Raw genomic sequence first — 18,946 nt, 5'->3', positions numbered from 1 at the left:
AAACTCGACAAAGAAACTCGCCTAGGTTCCTGCGGCTTCTTGATGCTTCTGTGGAGTAGGTCTGATTAGCAAGCTTCAGGATTTCTTCTGGATTGAACTCCCCTTGCTGGATTGTGTGTGGTGTCTGCTGAGTGGCAGCTGCTGATTCATGTTTGGTGTTTGCTAGTGGACTGGACTGAGAAAAACGAAGATTGGAATTGCCCCCAAAGAACTATTTCTGAACAGGTCTACTTTCCCCCACTATGTCTGGTGGGTGGTGGGCTAGAGGGAAGGTTGAACCCTTATTAAATTAGGTTGAGAAAATTATATGCCTACATACACACAGACTGCAACTTGTCTTGAGGTCTGGGGTATATAGGAGGGGATCAAGGGACCCTTTTATACTTCTTCCTAGCTTTTTTTTTTTCTTTTTCTTTTTCCTTTTGGTTTTTCAAGACAGTTTCTCTGTATAGAACTGGCTGTCCTGGAACTCACTCTGTAGACCAGGCTGGCCTCGAATTTAGAAATGTGCCTGCCTCTACCTCCCAAATGCTGGGATCAAAGGCGTGTGCTACCACTGCCTGGCTCTTCAAAGCTTTTAATGGATCATCTTGCATTTTCCTGCCTGCTGTCTCCTCTCCCCCACCTCCCACACAAGCACTTCTAGACTTTGCTGGCGCCCTTGAGCCTTTTGTTGTGATGTGTAATCTGGGTTGTATTTCAACCTTTCCCACGGCAAGCTTGGATGTCCATTCTCTTAGATGTGCCGTATCAGTTGCTGTGTGCACATTTCTCTCCAGCATCTAGTGTTCTATCCTTTGTCTCCGTTCCTACTCATTGTCCCTGGGGTATCAATAGACCTTTGTAGCTGCCATTTCAGGAGGGTTTTAAGAGAGAGTAGAGTTTGTCTTCAAGGATTTATTGTTTTGTTTTTTTGAGACAGGGTTTCTCTGTGTAGCCCTGGCTGTCCTGGAACTCACTCTGTAGACCAGGCTGGCCTCGAACTCAGAAATCCGCCTGCCTCTGCCTCCCAACTGCTGGGATTAAAGGCGTGTGCCACCACTGCCCGGCTGTCTTCAAGTTTTTAAAAAAGCTATTAACATTTGTCCTTGGGGTGGCAGGACTCTGGTGTGTGCTTTTGGAGGCCAGAGGACAGCTTGTAAGGACTGGCTCTCTTCTTTCACCCATGGGTCACAGGAACTAAACAAAGGTGGTCAGATTTGGTGGCAAACACTCTTACCCACTGAGACTTCTCAACATCCCTGTCCTCAATTCTTAGCATATTGCTTAGCTTACAGTAAGTGTCCCCCCCCCCTCAAAATATTTAGTAAGTCAAATAATATAAATATTGAAGCTGGTATCCTTTCAGCTTTGGAAATAGACCTTGTGTTCTACTCATTGAATATTTGGTGCCCTTGGACAAGCCACTTCTACTCTGAAAGCTTTGTCTCCACTTGTGTAAAATAGTAATGATTATAACACTTCATTTGGTGCCTTCCTCAAGGACCGGAACAGATCTGTATTCAGGGTGCTGAAAGGTTCAGTGTCAAAGTGACAATTCTTAGAAAGTTAGTGTTTTACTTAAGCTTAAAATTAGTCTTCACACTTGAATGACAAATTGGTCTATAATTAATGCCTCCAGGGCAAAATTTGAGTGTCGCCTAGCTTGATGCTTAGAGGTAGCAAAACTTTTCTCAGCCAGGATAGGGAACTGATATTAGTTGCCAAGCACCTACTGTGTGCTCATATATTTCTCCTATGCCAGCATGCTGGATCCCAAATTGACACTGGGGTTGTGTGGATTCTGCGGGCTCCATTAACCCCGACCTCCCCCACCCCCTCACAGGCTGTACCTCTGACACAGAATAGGGTTGTCTCAGTGTGCCCAGCGTGGGAACACACACACTTAAACCTGCAGACGATCCCACTTTCTCTAAAGCAGGCTCTAAGGCTGCGGGCAGAGAAAACAGCTTTGTGACTCTTTGGTCAGTCTCCATTCTCTCCACCCTTTTTCCCTCTTTTGGTCTGGGCCTTTCCTTGCAAGGGCCGCCGGCGACCACCCCGGAGTCTGGGCCAGACGCCCAGCAGGTGAGGGCGTGGTGGGGGCGTGACTAAGGCTCCTCACCGGCCCCGCCCCAACCTGCAACGCCCCTCCTCTCCCCCACGACCCCCCGCCCCCAGCCCTCAGCGCCCCGCCCCTCCCCGCGCCGGCCGCAGTCTCCGCCCCCTCCGGGCCGGCGCGCGGCTCCCGCCTCCTTCCCTCGGCGCCCGCTCCCGCCTCCCTCCCTTTCCGCTGCCGAGGCGGCGGGAGCCGAGCCCCAGCGGACCGAGCCGCGGCCGCAGCGGGCGGCGGGCGCAGAGGCGGCGGCGGTGGGGTGGTCTGGCGACGGCGATGCGGCGGCCGCTCTGAGCCTGCCCGCTCCAGGCGCCGGGGGAACCGGCCGCGCGGGGCGGCAGCATGCGGGGCGGCGAGGAGCTGGACGGCTTCGAGGGCGAGGCCTCGAGCACCTCCATGATCTCGGGCGCCAGCAGCCCGTACCAACCCACCACCGAGCCGGTGAGCCAGCGCCGCGGGCTGGCCGGCCTGCGCTGCGACCCGGACTACCTGCGCGGCGCGCTCGGCCGCCTCAAGGTCGCCCAAGTGGTAGGTGCCGGGCGGGGCTCCAGGTACGAGCGGGCGGGTCGGCGGCCTAGCCCGCGCCTTCTTTACCCGCACCCGGCCGCGGGGGAAGGCCCGGCCGACCAGAGTCGGGTTCGGGCTGCGCGGTCCCCGCTCCGCGCACTCCGTACTCCGAGGTCCTTGGGCTGCAGTCCCTGCTCCTCTGGGGACCGCGCCCTCGGCCGGAGTCTGCCTTTTGCAGCTCCGAAGCCTCAGGGGTGCCTGGTGCCTGCACACCTGCTCCGGGGCCTACCTGTGCCCTCCCTGCTTCATCGACAAGAGGTTGGTGCGCAGAGCCGGTTGCGAGGGCCGTGCCATCGCCTGGCTACTACTGTGCTTAGCAACTTGTAGCAGGTTTTCCGGCTCGCGTAACCCCCAGACGGTTCTCTGCTAACAGAGGCCGGGGGCTGTGGCATGGTTTCCTCCCTGGCGCCTAGCAGGGTGCCCAGCAGATGGTGGATGCTCAATAAATATTTGTTGAATGGAGGCGTGTAGCCCAGATGCAGTGGGGGAGTCCAGATCTACCCACAAAGCCTCCAGTCTTTACTGCGGACGTTGGCTTCCTTCATAGCATCCTGTAGTCTCAGCACTGGTGGTGGCTTCTTGGGACTGCCCAAATTGGTACCCAGAGTTAAGTCACTCTGGGAGGGCGGCCAGTTTGGGAGGTGACAGATACGGGGAACTTTCTGTTGGACTTAGGCATTCGAGAGCACATTTCTTGGTGGGTCCCCCCCCCCCCGCGACCCCCCAGAGTGTTTGGTTCAGGGGCTTGTGGGTTCTGTTTCGGTTTTGTGGTTTTGTAGCAGGTCCCTTTGGGCAGTGTAGTTTATCTTTGTGGTGGACTGGGCACAGTCCAGTTTAAAAAAAAAACCTTTGTATTCCTCCTATTCTCTGTCACAGGTAGCCTTTCACCGAGGCCTCAAAACTTTATAGACTTGTCACCCTGACAGAGAAGCCCTTTGCACAGAACTGCAACATATTTGCATTTTCCTTCTGGGAGCGGCAGGCCTGTTCGGCTTATTAACTGAGTGCATACGTTAATCTTTCTTGGGAGAAATACCATATGTGGACACCCTTTAAATAAAGGTCCCTGTGTTTGTAGGTTGTAGACTCATGGAGAGTTTCCTCTCTTCTCTGCGGAAGGCTTGGTCTTCTGATGCCTAGTTTTAAAGGGCATTAGTGAGAAATAAGTGGAGCAAGTTCCCTATCTTTACATTTTAAAACACTCTTAATCCAGGAATCTGGAATGTTCTCAGGGATACCAAGCTTCTGTTAGCCATTGCTATTAGCAGAGAGAATGTCGGTGTGGGAGCGATACGTAATCCTTTTTTTAAAAGAGCTAGCTAGCTAATGTTTGAGTGCGGTGTAGATAATCAGAAGTAAGAAAAGGGCAGGGCTGAACTTGGAGCCAGAAGGTGGACTCCAGGGCCTGGTCAGGGACCTTCTTAGTTTACTTAGCAGGCCTTTGAAAGTAAGGACAACTCTTAACTTGCCTCTCAGGATGGAGATGGAGTGGTTTGTACAGAACATTAGCCGCTCACTGCTGGGACTTGGCTGTCTGCAGGAGCTGGAGCTGGAGCCGGAGCCAGCCATGCTTCCTCCTTTGGGGAGGTGTGGTTGTGTGGTCATCCTTACTTTCCATGTGGAAGGACTTTAGGGGCCAGCCTTTAAAAGCTTTCCTAGTTGCCGAGTGTCTACTGTGGATTGTGTACTGGCAAGTGAAGAGATGGTCACTTGAGTGATGTGGCAGTCTATGGTCTGCTGCCCTCTGGGTTCTCAGCCTTGCTGTTAGGACCTTCAGGGTGATCCACCTTCCCTCAAGAAAACAGACAAGTTCCAAGAGATAAGACTTGAAATTTAAACTGGAAAATAAACAAGAAGTCCTTATGAGGGTCCTTCTGCGATGTCACACAGCGCAGACTCCGCCCAGAGAGAAGGGAAGGTACTAATTCTTTCACTTCAGTAAAGTCTGGCTTTTAAAAGGCTTAGTATTTATAGACATTGTGAGGTGAGGCCTAAGGAAACTGCAGATCCTTGCTTTTTCCCACACTTGGTCCAGTATTGCCACCACCCTAGGCCTCTGTCGATTCAGCTGATTCAGCGATTCAGACTCTCTGAAACCTATTTAAAATTTTTTTTAACATCAGATCGGAGCAGAAAACATGATTGTTCAACCTACTTAGGTTTTTTTTTTTTTTTTTTTTTTTTTTGGTTTTTTTTTGAGACAGGGTTTCTCTGTGTAGCCCTGGCTGTCCTGGAACTCACTTTGTAGACCAGGCTGGCCTCGAACTCAGAAATCCGCCTGCCTCTGCCTCCCAAGTGCTGGGATTAAAGGCGTGCGCCACCACGCCCGGCCCCCTACTTAGGTTTTAACAGGAGTTCCTAGGTGATTCCCATGTACACTGGACGCTGGAGAAGAGGGCTTGCTAGTTAAGATCCATTGCCATTCTTCCAGAGGACCTGGATTTAGTTCCTAGCACCCAGGTCTGGGGCTCACAGCCCCTTGTAACTCTAGCTCTATAGGGGATCTGATGCCATGTCCTGTCTTCTGTGACACCTAGGTGGCATATACTCACTAGACCACATATTTATACATTAAACATACATTTTTAAAATCTTAAAAAAAAAAAATCCAGAAAACCTGTTGATGGGTGCTAGCTCTTGTCTCTGTCCTAGCAGTCAGCAGTGTTCGTCCCTTAAAAGAGTGAGGGGGTAAACTTTGCCCCAGATCTCCGATCTTTAAATCTCTAAACTCTGTCCCACCCCTTTCCTCAGTCATAGAATGAGGGAAAATGACCACGTGAGTTTTAGGAATTGCAGAATTAAGGAGTTAAGGTAACCGAAGGTGCTCTCTTAGGTGACTCAGAGGCAAATCTGAGCATTTGCATCTCAGAGTTGGGTATTCGCACATCTTTTGCTTGGTGGGCAGCCTTGTCAGTTTGTAACCTGGAGCCAGTCAGCACAGTTGGAGATTGTTTTATTGTATTCTTGAGATGTGTGGGATGTGATGGTAAAACAGACAAAAACCAAACCTGCATTTCCACTAAAGCCCTACAGGAATATAAAGAAACTATATGTAGCATAAAACAGCCACAGTTCCACGCCTTCGACTCTGGTAAACACTGGCTGCAGCCACTGTGCAGAGCCTATTGGCCCCAGATCCCAGAGTTACTGGGTCTGGGCCAGTAGGTTTAATTGTGACAGACTTTGGTGTCCTCTCCTTTGAAGAGCTGGTCTAAAGACCAGGCACCAGGGCCTGGGAGATAACTGTCAGAAAATGATTGCCTCCAAAGCCTGCGGACCTGTGCTTGTAAAGCCAGCCCTGGGTAGGCAGAGACAGGCAAATCCCTGGAGCTTGCTGGTCCATCTTAACTGGCAAGCCCCAGTTTTCCGTGAACATTCACGTGGCGGTCATAGGATGACTCTGTTAGCCGGTTCTCACCTCTACCTTTATGTGATCTACAGGGATGTAATGTAACCATCAGGCTTGAATACTCAAGTGGCAGGCAGGCACCTTTCCTCACTGATCATCTCACCGGCCGCCAGATTCACCTCTAATAACTGCTGTCAGCAAACGTGGAAGTAAAGGGAACTTAGTTCTGGAAAGGCTAACTGAAAGCTCTGTAGCTAGCTTCCTACTTATGGAAACAAACAAATGCTTTCCTTTCAGATGGGGGCCAGGCAGTGATGCCTGCTCTTCATAGTCAGCAGCATACCGAAAGCTCAATCTGGTTCAAACATGGATGAGTGGATGGATGGATGGATGGATAGATGGATGAGTGAATGGATAGATGGATGGATGAAGGCTGGGTGGGTGAGTGGATGGGTAGATGAGTGAATGGGTAAATGGATGGATGGCTGAGTGAATGGATGGATAGGTGGGTGGGTGGGTAGATGGATGGATGGATGGATGCATGGATGGGTGGGTGAGTGGGTGGATGGATGAATAGATGAATGGATGGATGAGTAAATGGATGGATGGGTGGGTGGATGGATGGATGGATGGATGGATGAATGAGTGAGTCGATGGATGGGTGGATGGATGGATGGATGGATGGATGAGTGAGTGGATGGATGGGTGGGTGGGTGGGTGGATGGATGGATGGGTGGGAAGGTGAGTGGGTGGGGAGGTGAGTGGGTGGGGAGGTGAATAGGTAAGGATGGATGGGTAGAGGTGAATGGAGATAGACTGGAACTTATGTGCAGGTGGTATGAACAACTCTGTAGAAAATTATCTGGCAATATGCTAGAATTAATAGTGAATTAGCAGGGTTTTCATACATAAGATCAACATGTAAAAATCAACCATATTTCTGTATCCTAGCAACAAATTATTAGAAATTCAAATTTTAAAAAATCCTGCTTTAGTGGCTCATACCTGTATGTAATCTCAGTATTGGGGGCTGAGCTGGGAAGGTTACTCTGAGTTTGATGCTAGCTAGCCTGTGCTGAAGAGAAAATCTGTCTCACCAAAAAAGAAAAGAATAACAAAACAGTTGCTAGCTTTGGAAAGGATGAAATACTTAGAAATCTACCACAATATGTAGATCTCTACTATGAAAACTACAATCACTGGAGAAAGAAATCCCATGTGACCTAAGTAAATGGACAGACATACTGTATAATGGACTGGAGAGCTGTAGCCATAATGCATTCCAAAAACTCAACAACGTTTGTGTGTGTGTGTTTCAGAGACAAGGTTTCTCTGTGTAGCCCTGGCTGGCCTAGACCTCGCTCTGTAGACCAGTTTGGCCTCAGAGATCCACCTGCCTCTGCCTCTCTGCCTCTCTGCCTCTCTGCCTCTCTGCCTCTCTGCCTCTGCCGAGTGTTCGTGTAAAAGTGTGGGCCACTACTGCCCTTCTTGGCAAGATTTTTGTATAGAGAAAAGCTGAGTCTTTGTGGACAGTCCAAGTGGCTCCAGAGGTGGTGATGGGAGAGAGGTGTTTGTGTTGGGTGGGGTGCCAGGAAGTTCCCTTGGGAATGGACTTTGTGTCTCTTATCAGGTGAGAGTCTTAGAAGTTGCTTTTCGTGCCTGGCCACTGCAGAGCTGCAAAACTCTGGGCTCCTGTTCACGAAGCCTCCCGACACTTGCTGTGGTCTGAGTGCTGCTCCCGAATCTCCAATTCATATCCTGGAGTCCGGCACTAATGAGATGGCTAAGAGGCAGAGCCGAGCCTTAGCAGGGTGAGGTGCTCTATCAGCTCTGGGCAGGCTGAGGCAAGAGGATAAGGAGCTTGAGGATAGCCTGGGCTAAAAAAAAATGGTTAAGGTTTGGGAAGTCTTGAGCTTAGTCCTTAGGAATGGTGTCAGTAGCATCGTAAGAAATGGTGAGGTACAGTCCATTATGTGTGGGTGCACAGAAGGCTTTCACCACGTACAAAATCTGCTAATTCCTTAGCTTGGACTTTGCTACTTCCAGAGCAGCAGTACATTTTTATTGTTTATCTTAGCCAGTGTAGGGTGCCTTGTTATAGTAGTGTGATTAGACAGCTGTATCCCTGGTCATTCTTTCTCTGGGTTAGAGAAATGGGTGGCCAGAGCCTTGAGTGGCAGGGAGACATTTTTTGCTATCTGCCTCCCTTTCCATATTGAATTTTGTTCTACATGCAAGTATTTTCTCTTAATAACTACTGGGATATGTAAAAGCTATATGGCCAAGGTATTTGTAAATATATTTTGAATCTGAATCTTATTTCTGAGAGCAGAGGGCTGGTAGGAAGAACGAACCATACCTAACTTCAACAGGGATGTATGTGTATAAAATTATATATAAATTATCATATATATTGTAATATATCATATAACATGATGTATGATATATAATAGAAATGTAATATATAATAGTTATATACTACATATCGTATATGTACATAATATGTTAGTATTTGATATAATTGCATTATATATATTAATATGTAACATATATAATTTATATTAATATATACTATGTAATATACATATGGAGGTAGTTCAGTCAGCAAGCATGGGAGAGGAAGTTTTTAAGTAGTTCCCCAGAAGCCTTTTGAAAAGATAAAACTCCAGGTGTGGTGGTGGACACTGGTAATCCCTGCACTCAGGAGGTGGCTCATCCTTGGCTCCCTGACTAGCCAGCCTAGTCTGCAAGTTTCAGGCCAGTGAGAGACCATGACTCAGAAAATATTGTGGGCAGTATACGAGGAATGACATCCCAAGTTGACCTCTGGCCTACACACACAAATGCAGATGAGCACACACATCTGCACATATACCTGTAACTGCTGGCATATACCTCCACACAGATATTTGAAAAATAACTGGCACCAGCTTTGCCTCAGTGCAGATTAATTTGAAAGCTAATTTATCAGCCATAATCTGCAGTTCTCCCTTTACCTCCTCCATAATTTGGAGGCCCTCAGGGAGAATGGCTTAGGTAACACTGAACACTGGAACAAACAAGAAGCTTAAAAGTGTTTGGTTACCCCGGCCGGTGGTGGCGCACACCTTTAATCCCAGCACTCGGGAGGCATAGGCAGGCGGATTTCTGAGTTCGAGGCCAGCCTGGTCTACAGAGTGAGTTCCAGGACAGCCAGGGCTACACAGAAAAACCCTGTCTCCAAGAAAAAAAAGTAAAGCCAGAGGTCCTGAGTTCGATTCTCAGCATCATGGCTCACAACCATCTGTAATGGGATCTGATGCCCTATTCTGGTGTGGCTGAATACAGCTACAGTGTACTCACATACATAATTTGTTTAAAAAAATCTTAATAATAATAAAAACTTTGTAAACCCTCCCCCCCCCATACAGGGTTTCTCTGTACAGCCCTGGCTGTGGCTGTCCTGGAACTCATTTTGTAGACCAGGCTGGCCTCGAACTCAGAAATCTGCCTGCCTCTGCCTCCCGAGTGCTGGGATTAAAGGAGTGCTCACCACCGCCCGGCAATTTTGTAACTATTTTATTTAAATATTAACTATTTTATTAAATCGATTTGTTTTTGTGGTGCTGGGATTAAGGCATTTACCACCACACCCAGCAAACTAACTTTAAAAGGAAATTAGGAAAAAAAAAATCATCTTCGTATGGGACACTCAGACGGGCAGAATCTTGGGTACTTCATGAGAGGCCAGAGGTTGATGCTAGCTTGCTCTTTGATCACTGACCCTCCTGTATATGGAGGCAAGGTCTCCTCTCTGAACCTAGAGCTCACCCATGTATCTGGAGTTTGCTCTGGGGATTCCCTCTTTCCCTTCCTAGTGCAGGGACTGCAGGTGGATGGCCCCGCCTACCTGGCATTTACATGGCAGGCAAGCACTGTGCCCTGAACCAGTGCTCTAGCTGGCACTTTGCCAAGTTAAGGAGCCAAACTCTTAGTCCTCATGTTTGTGTGCCCAGGGTTTTACCCACTGCACTGCTTCCTGGCCTGGAATGTCTGTATCTGAAAGGTCACATAAGTAAGTACCTAAGTGTCTCTGAAGGAGTCCATGTGCTGCATTCTCGGGTCTTCGTTGCCGCTGTCTGCTTGTTGTTATGACCACATCTGTAAATGTCCTCATGAAGTAGCCTGGATGCTTCTTTTGAATCGTTACGGAGTTTGTTGTTGAATTTCCAGGGGTGCAGTTACTACTTCAAAGGGCAATCCTCTCACGTTTCTAAACATTACAAACCCAGACTTGTTTAACACGTCTCAGAACCTATGTGAGGTCTCTGTGTCCCCGGTCTGCACTGTGCTTAACCATACACTAGAGACATGCAGTGATGAGCTCTGTCAGTCCTTATGGCTTCCCCTGGGTCACCAGGCCCTGCCAGTTCTTTCCTGACAGCCCTAGAGGCACTGTGTTCCTAACTGTCAACAGTTCTGAGTCCCAGGAGGAGAAGCAAGGGTGGGGTTATGCGCACCTCCGAGTCCCAGGTGCTTCTCCTGCTCAAGAGATGGCTGCTCTGTGATTGAAGTATGTCCCCAAAGTTGTGTTATGGGTTTTGTTTCTCAGTGCCAGAGAGTGGGGCGGTGGAGTCTGGTGAGAAGTGTGTGGGTCCTGGGTGCAGAACACCATGAATGGATGACTGCTGTTTTCCAGGGAGTGCTCTGCTCAGGAGACTGGATTAGTTTCTGTGAGAATGACTTGTTACTAAAAGAGGCTGCCTCCTGCCCCCTCCAGCATGCCCTGCCCTACACAAGCCTGCTGATCCCTCTTCCCACCAGGGTGGTAGCACGAGGGGTTGAAGTCAGAATGGGGGCCTAAGCATTAATTATAGTTCAAGTCTAGTATACTATAAACCAAAGCATCATGAGGTACATTTCTTTCCCTTGACTGGAGTTTTTCCTAACCCTGATTTTGTGTTGATCAGGAGCCTTGGTTACCTTTTTGTTGTTTCTGACTTGGAGGTACTGCAGGGTGGGGGTGGGGGTGGGGGTGGGGTGGCTCAGGGCCACTGAACCACTAAGGTACACTCCTGCCCTTCCCTAGCATGTCAGTTAACATCCTTCTACCTCGCTCAGTGCTGCACTTGGGCTTATCTCTCAGCTGTTCTTCCCTCTGTGAAGATTGCCCTCTTAGCTCTGTTCCTCAGGTTACCTCCTGATCTCTGTGTGTGGTCCCCTCCCCTTCCCCCCAAGTCTTTGTCAGCCCCATGGGAGTACGGTTCTAAGTTTTTGCTGTGCCCCCAGTGCCTAGCACATCACGAGGCACTGACTAAGCAGATGAATATACGTACTTTGTGATGAATGAGAAAAAACATGGGATAATTACTCAGCATAGTTTATAAGGTTAAGGTTTTTAAATCCAAGGAATTTATAAGGGGAAATTCATGTATGTTCATAAACTGCCGGATTCAGTTTTAAGCAGAAAATGTTAGGGAGAAAGCATGGAAATACAGTGGCATTGTAGTGCCTTTTTCTTTGTTTTGAACTTCTCTTGTGAGGAGTCTGCTGCTCCTGGGAACTGAAGCCTTTGCTTAGAAGACGGATTTTTGTACCGGTGGGGGAACCATAGGAAGCTTTGCCAAGCTGCTTGCTTAGAGACGTGTAAAACGAAATCCAGGGATCCTGCAATTATTATTGGAGTTGTTTGCTTTCTAATAACTCTGTTCAGAGAGGGAGCCGCTCCTGTCTGCCAAGCTGGGGTCCTTTGGTACCCCTCAGAGCAGAGTAGATGCTTGCAGCCAAGAGTTAGGCTGAGGGGCATGGTGGCTCTCAGAAAACCTTCTGATTAAAAGCAAAGAACCACAGCTCCAGGGGCCTGGGGAAGCCATAGGCGGTGATGAAGTCCAGGATCTGTCTCTGGAGGCTGGAGGTGTGGCTCAGGGCCCTAGCTTCCTTCCTCAGCAACACATACCCATGCACAGATACCCATGCGTGCCCCTCATGCACTTGAAAGGACCGGCTGAGTTTGGGAATTGAGTTAACAGGCACCTAAGGTTGTCAGGGTTTCACCAAGCTATGGCTAGTTCTGGGGTGTTTCTTTGCTGCCGCTGCAGTTTGATGATGGGGTGCAATGGAAGCCTTCATTTTTGTGGTTTCCCATTGATTCCAGTGTAGCTATGAAAAACAGTGTAAGGCTTAAAGATTTCAGTGCCAGTGGGGAGAAGAAAAAGAAAAAGAAAGAAAAGGCAGGCAGGCAGGCAAGCCAAATGCAGGCTCAGGGCTCTTCTTCTGGAAATCTCTTCAGCTGTGTGCGCCCTGGGGTTTGTGAGTGTGTAAAACTTGAGATTCAGACCTGTGCATGGTGGCAGAGGCAGTTCAGCCACTAAGTGCTTGTCACACAAGCTTGATGGCCTAAGTTCAATCCCAGGGTCCCAATGTGAAGGAGACTCAAATTCTGACAGCTGTCCTGTGAGCTCCAGGATGAGGGCCATGGCACATACAAGCAACTCTTACATAGCACACACACACATGCATGCAGAGTAATAATAAACAAGGTAAATGGATTATCACACACCTGCCTTGTGGGCACTAGGGGCCACCCAGGGCCTCCTGCACACCAGGTCAGTGCTTTATGCTTGAGGTTCATCTCCAGTCCAGAGCCTGCACTTTTTTTTTTTCCTTTTTTCTTTTGTTTTCATTTGAGACAGGGTTTCTCTGTGTAGCCCTGGCTGTCCTGGAACTCACTCTGTAGACCAGGCAGGCCTCAAACTCAGAAATCCGCCTGCCGCTGCCTCCCGAGTGCTGGGATTAAAGGTGTGTGCCACCACTGCCTGGCAAGCCTGCACTGAGATGGCTGGTGCGGAGAGCAGGGGAGAACTGTCTCCTTTACTCTCCCTGTCCTTGGGGCCAAGGGACCTCTGGGTTCTCCTCTTGGTCTAAATCCTGCCATTACAAACTGTCCATGCTCCTCCAGAATTAAGATCGTTAGTTTTAAAGGATTTTTTTTTTTAAAGATGGTTACTACAAAATATAAGCAGTTCTAGTAGTGAGGAAACTGGTAAGATGTTACAAACTGTTCAAGGAAATTAAAAAATCGTTACATCCCACTTCTTCCATAAGATAGATGTAGATATCACTCTGGGTTTTTTGTGCACAGATAGAAATCATTTTCAGTCAAACAAATTAGTTCCATACAGTTTAACCAGTTATAAAGTAGTTCAGAGATGAAGTGTGCAAATTCCACAGAACCAGCTAGTTTTGAAACGCAAATCTGACAAGATCTGATTTTCATTGGAAGTATTTAGGAACCTTTTTACTCCACTTCAAAACTGTTTAGTTTATCCTGAGATGACTACTCTGAAGGGAAGGACCTATGAAGGCTAGTTTTTTGTTTTGTTTTGCTTGTTTTAAGACAATTTCTCTAACAGCTCTGACTGTCCTAGAACTCTCTGTAGATCAGGCTGGTTTCCAACTCACAAAGATCCTCCTGCCTCTACCTTCCAAGTTCTGGGTTTAAAGAAGTGTGTTATCACCGCCCGGTGAGGGTTAGATTTTTACCCATGCTTATTAGGCCCTCCAGATTCCATCTGTCCCTTGTCCCTTTCTTCCATCCTGAAGCATTGTCCCTACATAGGACAGGCATCCTTCGGTCTTGAGCGCCCCACTCTAGATTTCCTGTTTATCCCTGATCACTTTAAGTCTCAAGTTAGATGCTCACTGCTGTGTGTAAGACCATGTCCTCAGAGCCTTAGCCTGGCCTGGCTGGGCCCAAGTGACTCATGAGACCTGGCCAGTCAGGAGTCTAGGTGAGAGGTTGCCAGTCACCAAAGGCTGGCTGGGAGGTGTCGAGCCTGGCACTTAGCTGTGGGCAGTGCTTGGTAAATATTAGCCATTATTGTGAGCACTCTGGGTCCTGTCTCATCTGACTCAGCTTCTTTTCCTTTCCACTTCCCTCTATGTAGTCCATGGTGGTTGAAAGGTTCTCATTTCTCTTCAGTAGCTTTGGTCACACACTGCTGCCGCATAACCCCTGTTCCCAACCTGTGAGGCCGAGACAGGAACCCTGTCCTCATTTCTGCCAGCTACCCTGGCCCAGCCCTCCTGTACTGGTTTTCTTTGCTTGACTGAGCACCTCTGTCCTGTGACACTAGCTTGAATTGTGTGTTTCCCTTTCTTGCTGGTCTGGTCCCATTGTTTTCTGATCATTGCCCATACTGGAGGACTCCTGACTGCTCAGCAAGCATTATCAGCTCATCCAAGCTTTGGTCTTCTGGATTGTTTGGAAAAGTTTGGAAAAGTCCTGAGTCCAGGAAGAAAAGACCTACCTGATTCATGCCGACCAACACAGCAGTGATAGCCTGTGTTCAGGGTGACTACAGTTAGACTCTCAGCCATAGGAGGAGCCTGTGTGTGCCCCTCATGTGTGTGTGCCCTTCATGTGTGTGCCCCTCATGTGTGTGTGCCCCTCATGTGTGAGTGCTTTCCTGTGGGGGAGACTGATGAATTTCAGAGGCTCAGGTATTTTTAGCCCTGTAGCTTAGGAAGCACCGTGTATAAGAAGCCAAGTTCTCTATGTGTTTAAAGGGCTGGCATTGACCCAGCCCAGGAAGACTGCCTGAGTGAGTGTCTTGGAACAGCTAGGAGGCCCCAGGGTTTGCACTGAGGTAACTCCTTGGGATTGGTAGATAGAATTTTGCCTTTTGGGTTTTTGACTTTCTGGGTCAGTAAAGCAAAAGCATACTAGTGAGGCAGAAAGCATCCATGATCCTCGTAGAGTATAGCTGTGGGATTGAAGCTAGGGAACACAGTACATTGTTGCCCATGGCTGTGTGTGAGAACACAAGTATGGGTAGGTGGGCTGGTGAGGAGGTTTCGGTGATATAGCCAGCCAGGCTGGTCCTACACACGTCCCATGTAGGACCTTCACTACATATCTGGGAAAGCCACAGCTGCTGGTCTGGACTTTGAGGCTCAAGGGTTGCCAAGCGAGGAGCCTACAGAGAAGGACTGATTGCCAGAAGTCCTTGGGGAGTCTGCAGGATCAGGGGTTTGTCAAAACATCTGTGTTCCATTACTGGTTCTTGGAGGTTTGTTTGTTTGTTGTTTTGTTTTTAAATGACCAAATCAACATAGTTGAAGAGTTAAAGAAGAAGAATCTAGCTGTTTAAAATAAATGTCTTAGTAGAGCATCCAATCCATACCTGACAAGTACAGAATTTAGCCAGAGAGGCTCAGCCGTCTCTCGCTCTCAACATCCTGCTACAAGTAGCTATGGCTTAAGTTGGGTAGGCTGTGCACTGCATGCTCGTTTGCTGGAGGGTGAAGGAAGGCTGAAGTGCAGTTTGCATGCTCTGATTGCCCAGCCACTGGCCTGGCACTAGGCAGCGTCTGCCGGCAGGGAAGGCTGGTTGTTGTCTAGAATGAATGTGGTTTTTTTTTTTTTTTTTTTTTTGCTTGTTTCTTCTGAGTCAGAGGCTCAGTATAGCTTAGTCTGGCTCCCAGTTATCAATACTCCTCCTGCCTCACTGTCCTGAGTATTGGGATTATAGATGTCCTTGCTACACCTGCCTTCCCATCTTAGAGGTTCTGGAGGGAGCAGTGACGTGTGCTTGCTTTTTGTTTAGGGCGGGGGATTGACTGGTCAAACATTCTCTCTACAGCTTGTTTCTTTTGTTTGTTGTTCTTTCAGCAGCTTCTGTCTTATCCCGTAGGGAAATTTATTTTAGACATAGCTTGGGCCTGGTGTTAAGCCAGATAGGAGAGTAAGTTCTCAACTACGCAAAGACGTAAACTCTAGGCATCTTCCAGATATACTACTTAAAACAGATTTATTGTGAATTAATAAACATGTGGCATCTTGCAGCATTTTCTTTGCTGAATGCAGATAATAGTGTATTCAACACCACATAGTTGACTAAATGCCTTCAGGCAAACGAGTAAGTGATTTGCTGGCTTACTTCAATAATCGTTCCTGTTTGTTGAACGAACAGTAGTCCCCCCATCTACCCCCCCCCCCCCCCGCACCCCGGGCCCCCAGGATCTTTCTCTGTAACCCTGGGGCTTGTAGACCAGTCATGCTGGTCTCAAACTAACAGGGATCCTCCAGCATCTGCCTCGCCCCGACCTTTCCTCCCAATGCTGGGGTTAAAGGTGTTCTCTCAGTTCCTCTTAAAACCCAAGTTATGGGGCGGGATATAGCTCAGTGGTAGAGTTCTTGCCTAGAATGCACAAAGTGCTGGCTTCAATCCTTGCTACCCTCTCAGGAAAATTTCGAAGTTACCAGAACGTCAATGATGTGTGGTAGGTAGTAGAGGCGGTGTGGACAGGTAGGAGAATTCCCACCTGCGGCGTAAGGGGTTTCTTCCTTTCTTCTTTCTGCCCCATACCCATCATCTCTTTTGCTGTTTCCTAGGCTGGCCTTGAACTCGTGAACTCAAACAATCCTCCTCTTTCAGCTTCCCAAGTAGCTAGGGCTCCAGGGGTTCACCACTGTGCCCATACCTTTGCGGGTCACCAGGCAGCTTTGCGGTTACACTCAGCGCTGGGCTAACTGTGCTGCCTGGCGCACACACACTTGTTGGTTGCAGGCTGCGTTGGAGCAAGCACCCACAGGGTCTCTTGAATCTTGCAGGGCTTGAGCCACTGATCATTTTCTCTCTGACTGCCTGGTCGAGGGTGACCTGTGACCCCTGGGCCTCAGTGGCATAGCGGATGATGCATTTGAACAGATCTCAGCTCTACCCAGCTTTGTTCTGGCTCCACTTCTGCCTGAAGCCAGTGGGATACTTCATTCTCTGCCAACCTGGCCAGTTTAGGAAGGGCATCCATCAGTCAGCCTTGTCTGGTAGAGACTTCCGAGCATTGACTGCCTTGGACTGAGGACCTAGGGGCGAGACTGGTGGGTAGCTAAGGGGCTGTGCCACTGTGGCACTGCCTGTCTTAGAGAGGTGAGGGCTGGCTACCATCAGCCTGAAAGCATCTTGTGAGTGTTAAGGATTGAGGGCAGAGGAAGCTACTGTTCTAAGGAAGGTGCCAGCCCCTGTGTGGTTGCTGTCAAGCCAACAAACCCAGCGGGGAGAATGCTGTGTTTTAAAGTGAGTGGAATAGACTGCAGGGAGTAGTCGGGAGACCTTGCTGCCTTGCCTGGTCTTGTTTGTAGGAGCACAGCCTTGCTCCAAATGCTGTATTAAGAGGCCTGTGGAGCAAAGCACATTTGCAGCACATTTTGGTCAGTGCAGGGCCGTGTTCAGAATGAGCCCTGCTCTCCTGCGTTTCCCATTTTACAGTAGCACACAACTCACACAGCTCTGGTGGGTCAGAGCAGTCGGAAAGGAGTGGCTAAGCAGCGTTCAAGCATCCCAGTTTTTTGAACTATACCTGTAATGCATTGTGATAGGTGATGCATTTTAAATGTTGGTATCTGACTGCCAGATCCCGTGGTTTGATCCTAGTGAGCACAAAACCGTCTCTGTTTATATCTATCTGGGTCAAGTTAGAGGTGCCTGGCCAGCCTGGGTGTGGGCGTACCCCATTGCATGTAACCCCTCAGAGTCTGGGTCTTGAGCATGGCACATCATGTGACGAGCAGTCTGGAGTCACTCTTGATATGATGGAATAAGTGACCAGCTCCAGAAGGGCGATGAGCGAGTGTGTGGGTCTCCAGGAGCTGTGCTCTGCCTCCATCACTGGCCTTGCTGCTGCTCTCTGCACACACATCGCTTCAGGTTTCCTGCTTCCCAACTCCTGCTCCAGACCCCCCAAGTCCCTGCTTAAAGCCACTCCAGTTCCTCTCCTACTCCAGCCTCACATCTCTTGAAGGGTCTTTGGGGAATCTGGGGCTGCACAGGGCTTACAGGGTTCCTTTATGTTGGGGACCTCAGAGTTGAGTACGCTTGTATTAGGAATAGCACACTGTACTCGACCGAAACCCCACAGAATAGGAAAACAACCTCTTAAATTATGTGTGCCTTTAAAAAAAGAATCAGGCTTTTATAGAAAAAAGTGTTTTTAAAATAAAGCTTGCTGGGGGGTTAGAGAGATGGCTCAGCAGTTAAGAGCACTGACTGCTCTTCTTGAGGTCCTGAGTTCAATTCCCACCAACCACATGGTGGCCCACAACCATCTGTAATGGGATCTGATGCCCTCTTCTGGTGTGTCTGAAGACAGCTACAGTGTACTCATATACATAAAATAAACAAATACATCTTTTTAAAAAAGTAAAAATTGCCAGATTTCTCAGCTATCAAGGATAGCCTCCTCAAAGAATTGGGTGTATGTTGTGTTAGCCTTATTCCTGTGTGCAGGTTACTTTGATGGCATCTGTGGATGCTGTTTCATAACTTATCCTTGGCTATGACAGCTTGAAAATGGATTTACATTATTTCTCTTAAGGACTTTCCATGGAGCTGGCTCTGTGGTAGTATGCGGCTGTGAAAGTGTGAAACCCCACTTCAGCTCTCTAGAGTTCGCCAGAACAGCCAGGGTGCAGCAGCGCTCCTGCCTCCTCCGCCTGCCTCTGACTGGATCTAGGGGATGGAGCCGACAGAGGAGGGGTGGCTCTGTAGCTCACTGGCCGGCTAGTCTAGCTCAATTGACAAGAGGGCCTTTCTTAAAAAAGAAAGGCAAAGGATGATTGAGGAGAGACACCAGATGTGACTCATGACCTCCGTGCCTGTTCATGCACGCGCACACACACAAACCTTTCTATTGAAGTTCAGAGTGTATAGGCACGGGCCCCAACTGTGTGTATGTAGCTTCTGGTAGACCACTCTAATGGGCTCTGTCTCATTTTGGAAATGAAACTTTTGTTTTATGATTGAGTGACAAAAATGTCATACTTTTTTCTCTGCTAAACCCAGACACAGTACTAGCGCTAATTTTAATGTCATGATTTTGTATTAAAAATTAAATTAGGAGACACCCAGCATTTTCTTTCTGAAAACATAATTCTGGCAACATTGACCCTGTGGGGG

General features: G+C 48.5%; 1 protein-coding gene across 1 annotated transcript in view; it reads left to right on the top strand.

Annotated features, from left to right (window-relative positions):
* The first annotated feature begins 2,266 nt into the window (after window positions 1-2,266).
* Window positions 2,267-18,946, top strand: part of Cmtm4 (CKLF-like MARVEL transmembrane domain containing 4) — a 47,617-nt gene continuing 30,937 nt past the window's right edge. Inside the window, exon 1 of the mRNA NM_153582.5 lies at window positions 2,267-2,623. Within this exon, the coding sequence (NP_705810.2) occupies window positions 2,438-2,623 (186 nt within the window). The 5' untranslated portion in view covers window positions 2,267-2,437. The remainder of the gene's footprint in view (window positions 2,624-18,946) is intronic.

The sequence above is a fragment of the Mus musculus genome, chromosome 8 (genome assembly GCF_000001635.26).
Source record: "Mus musculus strain C57BL/6J chromosome 8, GRCm38.p6 C57BL/6J".
Taxonomy (NCBI): domain Eukaryota; kingdom Metazoa; phylum Chordata; class Mammalia; order Rodentia; family Muridae; genus Mus; species Mus musculus.
The sequence above is the reverse complement of the archived record's forward strand: the minus strand, read 5'-3'. Positions and strand labels throughout refer to the sequence as shown.